Raw genomic sequence first — 9,760 nt, forward strand, 5'->3', positions numbered from 1 at the left:
TAAAATTAGTTTCTTAAAAAAAAAAAAAAAAAAAAAAAAAAAAAAAAAAAAGTTATTAATAATTAGCTTAAAAAAAAATTGCTGAATATAAAGGAGTCACAATGTAACGTGGAGACTGACACGGAGGGATCCATTATGCAGTATTTATTAATCACACTTACTCAAACATACAATATGCACAAAGGTGCAAACACACATAGAGAGTAGCAGTAAAGGTATCAAGGCTGGCGGCTGACAGACACAGAGTGAATTACCAGGCAAGGGTCAGAGGCAGGCGGCGTGATTCAGAGTCCGTGTATCAGGCTTGGATCAAGGGCAGGCAGCGAGTATCAGAGTCCGTGTATCAGGCTTGGGTCGTGGGCAGGCAAAAGGCAAAGCAGAGTCAGAAACGGGCTGGTAATACACAGGGGATCAGGCAGGATATAACGCTCAGTAATGCTGGCCGGCGCTGAAACAAGACTTCGCAGTGACCTGGAGTTTGAGTGTGGCTTATATAGGAAGCGTGGGTCGTTAACTGGATTCAGTTCAGGTGTGTGCACGATCAGTCTAGGTGGATGATGTAATGCTTAGAAATCCGGGGATGGCGGCCTCTGCTGGCCAGCGAGGGGAATGACTGGGACCGAGTCGGTGACACAATGAATCACGCATAAATGAGAGAATGTTTTCCCAAATGATGTTTAATAGAGCAAGGAATGCTCATTCACAGTATGTCTGATTTTTTCTTCTGGAGAAAGTCTTATTTGTTTTATTTTAGCTAGAATAAAAGCAGTTTTAAATTTTTTAAACACCATTTTAAGGTCAAAATTATTAGCCCCTTTAGTCTAAAAACTATTTCGATAGTCTACAGAACAAACCATTGTTATACAATTACTTGCCTAATTACCCTAACCTGCCTAGTTAACCTAATTAACCTAGTTAAGCTTTTAAATGTCACTTTAAGCTGTATAGAAGTGTCTTGAAGAATATCTAGTCAAATATTATTTACTGTCATCATGACAAACAAAATAAATCAGTTATTAGAGATGAGTTAACACTATTATGATTAGAAATGTGTTGAATAAATATGTTCAACAGAAATTAGGGGGGAAAATAAACAGGGGGGTGAATAATTCAGGGGGCTAATAATTCTGACTTCAACTGTATGTTATAAAAAATATATATATAAAAAAGTACATTTTTTTATTGATTTTACCAGTTCTGCTTATATGAATAGTCTTTTTACAAAATATAAATAAATCATGCTGCCCTCATACATTTTACTAGAGTAAAATACAGTAAAGCTGCTGTCACAGTAAACCAGAGAATGTTAGCGTCCGGATTAATAAGAGGAAAACACGTCACTTAACTGATTACTGTAAATCTTATATATCAGAAAACTGAAGCTGAAACAGAGTAAATCACCTCAGATCTGCTGTAGGTTTGTGTTGATGGATGTATGGCTGATGGGTTTTCTTCAGCTTTATTACTAGAGGGAGAAAAACACCCCAGCAAACACAAATGCAATGATAAAACAATGAGGATTTATCAATATCACATATTTTAATAGCACATATTTATTTCTATTGCAGTTCTTAAAAATATTCTAGTAATATTGATAATAATTAAAAGATCAATGTAATTATTTTTTTAAGTTTTGATAAATTAATTGACATTTTAACCTGATTTTTAGTCCAAACACATGCACTATAAGGTGAATTGATGAACTAAATTGGACCGTAGTGCATGAGTGTGTGTGTGAATGAGTGTGTATGGGTGTTTTCCAGTACTGGGTTTCGGCGTGAAGGGCAGAGGCTGCCTAAAACATATGCTGGAATAGTTGGCAGTTCATTCCGCTGTGGCGAGGGACTAAATAAGGGACTAAGCTGAAGGAAAATGAATGGATGAATGTTTCCTAAGAAACCTCACGGTCAGAACGCACCACTAGTGACTTCAATAGCGTTTCAGGGCGACAGGCAGCTACAAAGTCACTGCTAGTGTGAATGCAGCATTAAGCCATAAGCTGCACTTTTCACCCCATAGACTTCCATTCATACCCAAACGAATGCGGCAGACCAGAAATATAAGCTTGTGCAACAAGTTTCTCAGTTCGCTTTGATTTGATTGCAAAGTTGCTTGGTGAACTCTGACCTGTAAAATGGCATCAAGTGACTGCGTGACCAATCAAATATCAAAACATGACCTCTCTGTACAGAAATTAAAATTATGGAGCAATTGTGTGCTTTGTTTAAATGTCTAATCATTTTGTTTAATCCCGACCCTTTTCGCAGCGGCGTACGACAGAATTGTGCACTCTCAAACTCTAGTGTGACCGGCGCGTCACACTGCACTTTTCACCACATAGACTTCCATTCATACTAGGGTTGGGCATCTAAGCTATAATGCCGATCCGATACGCATCTCGATACAAAGAATACGATCCGATATATTAGCGATACATTTGTGACATATTGCGATGCAACACGATACGATTCACACCCATATCACGATACGATGCGATAATTCAGCACTAACTTATTAGATCACGTTTATGAGATGATGTGAAAGAGGATGCTGTGCCATTGAATGAGTTTGATTATTTATTAACCAAGTAAAACCAAGACTTTTTTTACAAACTGGCTTTTCTCTCAAAGCCAGAGTGTCAGTTTACAGTAGAGGGCCATTTTAGAACCTATAGCACATATTATTTAAGTATTTTCAAGATAAACAGAATGTATAAGTGCAATATATATTATAAATGTATATATTTGCACTCTTTCAACATAAAAGTTTACCATTGCACAACAAGAATTGTGATATTACTTTTCAACTATGAAAACAAGTTTTACAAAGATATATTGTGCCACTGAATATTCAAAACTTAAGGTGGTGAACTAGCAGTGTTATGCTGCTTTGAAACATCACTGTCACTGTAAACAACAGGCTAATAAAAATATAAATAAATAAAAATTAACAGGAGGAGGTGTTTAAAACCTTCGTTCTCCGTGACACTAGGCTGAATATCTTTGCAGATAAACAATGCAATAGCATTCGTTATTGGCGTAGTGCGAGCAGAACTGTTGCGCATGGAGAAAACTTGCAATGCTTTTCTCACCACTTTTGGAGCTGGTAGCTACAGTTGAAGCAGAGCAGGAAGCCGGGGATGCAGGAACACTGGAAGATGCTTCCACAACAACACCGAGGCGCCGCTTCAAGTGAGATATCAGATTAGTCGTACTGCCCGTGTATTTTACAGATGCGCGGCACATTTTGCAAATTGCATCTGTCCTGTCAAGTCGTCCATTCTTTTTGCAGAATCCATAATGTTGCCATACTTTAGATTTAAAACTCAGTGAGGAATAAAATGTTTGTTTTGCTTCTCGCGCTTTCTGAGGGCGCTCCACTAGCTTCATCCGCACACCTGATACACTGAGTTGTAGTGTAAGTGTACACATCCGCAAGCCCGTTGCTAATGCATACTTTATGTAGGTCGATTAAATTATGCGCCAAAAACAGGTTGAACAAGTGACCCTAACCCTCCTCAAACCCCCATCCTAAATCCAAACCCTCACCACATGGCCCTAGACCCCAAAACCCCCACCCTGAGCCTAACCCTAACCCTGGACCTCGTTAGCGCCCCCGGTGGTGTTCGTTTCCGCTAAACCCCAGACCCCATTTAGCAAGAATGAACACTGTGACTAACCCCTAATTCAAACCCTAACCATAAGCCAACACATGGATGGATGGATAGACAGACAGACAGACAGACAGACGGACAGACGGATAAATAACGAATCAAATGACACTTGTTAATGGTAGGTCCAACACTTGTTAATAAATAAAAAATACATTCTATATTAAAAATATAAGTTGTATCTTGGAAAAACCGATGCATCTCGCAAAAACCGATGCATCTCGATTTGCTTCCAAAATTTCATTCATCCTCTGCTGCTCTACCGATGCACTCGCATCGTGCACGCGCATGACTGCATATCGATACATATCGGTTAATCTTCCCATCCCTAATTCATACGCATGCGAATGTGGCAGACTGGAAACACAAGCTCGTGCGACAAGTTCACTCTGCATAGCAAAGTTCAAGCTTTGTGGACTCTGACCTGCGGAATCGCTTGATGGGAGAAATCTACATTTTGGAGCAATTACGTGCTTGTTTTGCTCGCTCCTTGTTGCAGCTGTATACAACCAAATTTTGCACGTTCAAACTCTAGTGTGGCCGCATCATCAGTCTGTGTTAGTCGTTTTGGCTGGTTGTCAGGTCTGGATGAACGACCTAAAGCAGGGATGTCAATCTCAATTCCTGGAGGGCTGCAGCCCTGCACAGTTTAGTTCCAACCCTGCTCCAACACACCTGTAGGTTTCAAACAAGCCTGAAGGACTTAATTAGTTTGATCAGGTGTGCTTAATTAGGGTTGGAACTAAACTGTGCAGGGCTGCAGCCCACCAGGAATTGAGTTTGACATCCCTGACCTAAAGTATATGCAAATGATGAGGGTTGTGGCACGTAAGTCACGCGACAGTCTGCTTTGTGTTCTGATTGGCTTTTTGTCCACCGGGGTTTTAAGCCACGGTCACACTGCACTTTTCACCCCATAAACTTGCATACATACCCATGCAAATGCAGCAGACCACAAACACAAGCTCTTATGGCAAGTTTCACATGTCGCAGCATTGCAAAGTTCAAGCTTGGTGAACTTGAGAAGTCGCATCACTTGAATGTGTGCGACCAATCGAAGATCAAAACATGATCTCTCTAGACACAAATGTTAAACATGAACAATCACTTGGTTTTTTAATGTTTAATCATCTTGTTTAATTCCGCCCCTTTTCTGTAGCACTATAAGACAGAATTTTGCACGTTCAAACTTTAGTGTTCTCCTGATGACGCGGCTGGACGTCAGGTCTGGATGAACAACCTAAAGTATATGCAAATGATGAGGGTGTGGCACCTAAGTCACGCAACAGTCTGCTTTGTGTTCTGATTGGCTTTTTGTCCACAGGAGTTTTAAGCCGTGGGTCACGCTGCACTTTTCACCCCATAGACTTACATTCATATGCATGCGAATACGGCAAACCAGAAACGCAAACTCTTGCGACATGTTTTGCATCGCTTGATTGTGTGACACCAATCGCAGACCAAAACATGACCTCTCTGTACAAAAATTTTAAATACGGACCAATCACTCACTTTTTTAATTGTCTAATCATTTTGTTTAATCCCGCCCCTGTTTCACAGCACCGTACAACAGATATTTGCCTTCTCAAATTCTAGTGTACCCGCGGCATCAGTCTGTGGTCTCCTAATGACATGGCTGGTCATTAGGTCTGGATGAACGACCTAAAGTACATGTAAATGATGAGGGCGTGACCTGCGAGTCACGCAACAGTCTGCTTTGTGTTCTGATTGGCTTTTTGTCCACCAGAGTTTTAAGCTGCAATCACACTGCACTTTTCACCCCATAGACTTCCATTCATACGCATGCAAATGCAGCGGACCATAAACGCAAGCTCTTGCGACAAGTTTCGCTTGTTGCTGCGTTGCAAAGTTCAAGATTGGTGAACCTGCGAAGTGGCATCACTCGATTGCCTAAAACCAATTGAAGATCAAAACATGACCTCTCTGGACAGAAATGTACAATATGGACCAATCGCTCACTTTTTTTAATGTTCAATCATCTTGTTTAATCCCGCCCCTTTTCATAGCACAATGCAGAATTTTGCACACTCCCCTGATTAATAAAGGGACTAATCTGAAAAGAAAATTAATGAACGACCTTTTATTTCGAAGAATCTTTTATTTTGCTAAATGACCATATTTTGTTATTTACATCTCGGTCACTTGAGCTCCCAAATTTAACCCACAATCAGCAAAATAAATAAGAAACAGACGTCTTTGGACTTTTCTTTGCTAAGGGGAAACGACCCAGTGAAGAGCGCGCATTTTTTTTGCTTATTCTCATTGCTTTGTTTGCTGAACTTCATTTTTCTTCTCTCTTATTGTTTCTTTTTTTTTCTTCTACTCCTCCCCTTCCTTTTCTGTTTTTATTTTTTATTTTATTTTATTTATTTATTTTTATTATTAGTATTTTATTAATTTTTGTTTATTATCATTAGTTTATTTTCTCTTTTCCTCTATCTCCCCTTCTACTTACTACTATTATTATTTGTTATTATTATTATTATTATTATTTATTATTATTATTACTTGTCCTCTCCCTGATTTCCCATCCTCCCCTCTCCTCGACAACTTTGTCATAAATGGTATTACTTTTATTTTTTGTAATCATTATTATTATTATTACTGTTCTGACTTGTCCTGTTATCTTTCCATTATCATTATTACAAGTATTTATACCATTATCATTATTAAGGTTGCAGTTGTTGTAGTTGTAGCGGTAGTAGTTGTAGTAGTAGTAGTAGTAGTAGTAGTTGTAGTTGAAGTAGTAGACAGTGTAATAGTATCGATTGTTATTGAGTAATTGTTACGGAGATTATTGAAGTAGTAGTTCATGTAAGTAGTAGCAGAAGTAGTAATGGTGTGGTTGTTACAGTAGTAGTAGTAGTCGTTGTTGGTGTAGTAATATCATGTCGTTGATGTAGATGTAGTAGAAGTGATTGTGGTGGTGGTAGTAGCAGTAGTAGTAGTAGCAGTAGACGTTGTTGTATTAGTTGTAGCAAACGCTATAGTAGTATCAGTAGTGGTAGTCGTTGTAGTAGTATCAGTATTAGTAGACATTGTAGTAGTAGTAGTAGTCGTGGTTGTGGCTGTAGTAGAAGCAGTAGTAGTTGTAATATAAGTAACTTTTTGTAGTAGTAGTTGGTGTAGCACTTGTGATTTATTATTATTGTTGTCAGTTATTACTGTTGTCCTTTCTCTCTTTTTACTCTCATTTTTACTATCATACATTAATAAGCATTGTTATTACTCCCTACCTCTGACTGGTTTCTTTCTATATGTCTTATCTATATCTGTGACACTTGCTTCATTTATTGACTGTTATTGTTCCTTATGTATCTACTCTGACCTGTCCACCAAGTTACCTTTACATGCATACACACACTCACACGCACACACACTCACGCACATACCAGTACATGACTATATTGTTGTTGTTTTTGTTTTGTTTTTGTTTCGTTGCTTTGTATTTGTTATTTGTTGACGTTTTCTTGTATTTATATGATTTTTGCATATTCTAATAATAAAAAAAATAAATAAATAAATAAATAAAAAATTTAAAAAAGAACGCGCAAACTGCCAAGTAATAGATCCGCAACCCATTTGTCAACAAATCAGGTGAGTCCAGCATGTCTGTGCAAGAAGATCAACTGCTGGAGATCGCAAATGACGGCGGCCTTTATAGGGGCCGTTCGCATATCGCGTCTTTTCTAGAGTTCACACAAGTTAGTTATTTCCAATGGAGGTGCATGGCATGCACGTGCTAGTGTACTTCTGATGACGAGGCTGGTCGTCAGGTCTGGATGAACAACCTAAAGTGCATGCAAATTATGAAGGTGTGGCCCGTGTGTAATGAGGAGCCTGACACGGAGGGATCCATTTGCAGTATATATATTAGACATATCAAACACAATCATACAATACGCACTTACGTGCAAACTCACATCAACAGTATTCAGTATGGGTCTAAGGGCTGGCGGCGGGCAGTCACAGAGTGATAGAACGGGCAGGGATCAGTGGCAGGCGGCGTGGTTCAGAGTCCAGATATCAGGCGTGGATCAAGGGCAGGCGGCGTGGTTCAGAGTCGAAGTGCAAGCAAGGTTCGGGGCAGGCAGAAGGCAACTCAGAGTCAGAAACAGTCCAGGATAATACACTGGAGATCCGGCAAGGGAATAATGCTCAGAGATGTTAGCCGTGGCAGAACAAGACTTCGCACTGGACTGATGTGTGTGTGGCTTATAGCTGTGAGCGTGGGTCGTTAACGGGATGAGTCTCAGGTGTGTGCGCTTATCAGTTTAAGTGGATGATGTAATGCTAAAAGTCCGGTGATGGTGGCCTCTGCTGGCCAGCGAGGGCAATGACTGGGACAGAGTCGGTGACAGCGCGAGTCATGCAACCGTCTGCTTTGTGTTCTGATTGGCTTTTTTGCCCACCAGTGATTTTACACTTTTGGAATTTAAATGAGGAGGAAACAATCATGTCTGAGGCTCACGTTATGGACATTTCCATATTTTAATCTCAAATTATTATTCGATTATGCCTAGGCATACCTGGAATTTCCTTTATAGGGCATCTTTAAAATATTTTTTAACAAGTGATGTATGATTTTTGCACACATTTATTTATTTCAGAGTGCATCATGCTGTGTGTGTGCGAGAACGAGAGAGAAAACAATTCAGTTTATTCAATTCCCCTAAAGCGTATGTGTTTGGACTGTGGGGGAAACCGGAGGACCCGAAGGAAACCCACACCAACATGAGGAGAACATGCAAACTCCACACAGAAATGCCAACTGACCCAGCCGGGACTCGAATTAGCGACCTTCTTGCTGTAAGACCACAGTACTAACCACTGAGCCACTTTGCCGCCTTCTAGGGGTATATTAACGGGTAATAAATGAACATATTTTTCTGAAATAACAATGGAACTTATTAAAGCCACATGTACAACAATGTACATGTCAGAGAAGAATTTATCTTGTTGAATAATTGCAGTATATGGCACCTTTAATTTATGGACTTAAACTGCTGTATGTTTATTTCTGTAGTTGATTGCCCTGCAGTGGCTGTGTGTGTATTATAGGACTGCCACATTAACATCCCCTTTGAAACCAGGAAATACAAGAGTGAAAAAAGAGGAACAGTCTTCAGTGTCTCTCTCTATTTGTGTGTGTGTGAGCAGTAAAATGGCAGAATCCAGCTTTTCTTGGGCTCAGGATCAGTTTAGCTGTGCGGTGTGTCTGGATCTCCTGAAGGATCCAGTCTCCATTCCCTGTGGACACAGTTACTGTATGAGCTGCATCACAGACTGCTGGAATCAGGAGGATCAGAAGAGAGTCTACAGCTGCCCTCAGTGCAGACAGACCTTCAGCCCCAGACCCGCTTTAGCTAAAAACACCATGCTGGCTGAAGTGCTGGAGAAACTGCAGAAGAGCAAACTACAAGCTGCTGGTCCTGCTCAGAGTCCCGCTGCATCTGGAGATGTGGAGTGTGACGTCTGTACTGGAGCCAAAAACAGAGCCGTCAAGTCCTGTCTGGTGTGTCTGAACTCTTACTGTCACACTCATTTTCAGCGCCATCAAGAACTGAATCCGGGAAATCAACACAAAGTGACTGAAGCCACTCATAAACTGCAGGAGATGATCTGTCCTCAACACAAGAAACTCCTGGAGATCTTCTGCCGCACTGATCACTGCTGTATATGTTATCTGTGTATGCTGGATCAACACAAACACCATGACACTGTTTCAGCTGCAGCAGAGAGGACTGAACTACAGGTATGAACACACTTATTTCTAATAATTTATGATGTCTCTATATTATTTCTCCATTTTTGCAACCTGTTCTTTCTGATCTTCCCTCCAGCAGACATGTGTAATAGACTTTGGCCAGGGTGTTGTCATATTTAATGTTTTACAGTAAAGAAAACACAAGCCAAAGGAAAATGAAGGAAAAATATTATAATAATTTTAATAATTAAAAATGTTATCATTTCAATAATAATAATTTTTGTATATTTTTCATGTCTTTCAATGTGTACAATCTTTATTTTAATTCTATTTATTTTTGTTTTAAACTGAGAAATATTTAA

General features: G+C 39.7%; 2 protein-coding genes across 2 annotated transcripts in view; one reads left to right on the forward strand and one right to left on the reverse strand.

Annotated features, from left to right (window-relative positions):
* The window catches only part of pip5k1cb (phosphatidylinositol-4-phosphate 5-kinase, type I, gamma b), a 754,787-nt gene that overhangs the window by 586,816 nt on the left and 158,211 nt on the right, over positions 1-9,760 (reverse strand). The gene's annotated exons all lie outside the window — the stretch shown is intronic.
* Positions 8,174-9,519, forward strand: LOC147846571 (E3 ubiquitin/ISG15 ligase TRIM25-like). The gene has a single exon (XM_087241782.1). It carries the CDS (start codon positions 8,856-8,858, stop codon positions 9,450-9,452), a length of 597 nt encoding a protein of 198 aa, XP_087097908.1. The 5' UTR covers positions 8,174-8,855; the 3' UTR covers positions 9,453-9,519.

Source organism: Danio rerio, chromosome 2, assembly GCF_052040795.2.
Source record: "Danio rerio strain M-AB ecotype USA chromosome 2, GRCz13ab, whole genome shotgun sequence".
In the NCBI taxonomy this organism is placed as follows: Eukaryota; Metazoa; Chordata; class Actinopteri; order Cypriniformes; family Danionidae; genus Danio; species Danio rerio.

What these genes read in the sequence shown, in the direction of transcription:
- LOC147846571 (XM_087241782.1), top strand. Translation starts at nt 8,856, where the DNA reads ATGGCAGAATCCAGCTTTTCTTGGGCTCAGGATCAGTTTAGCTGTGCG.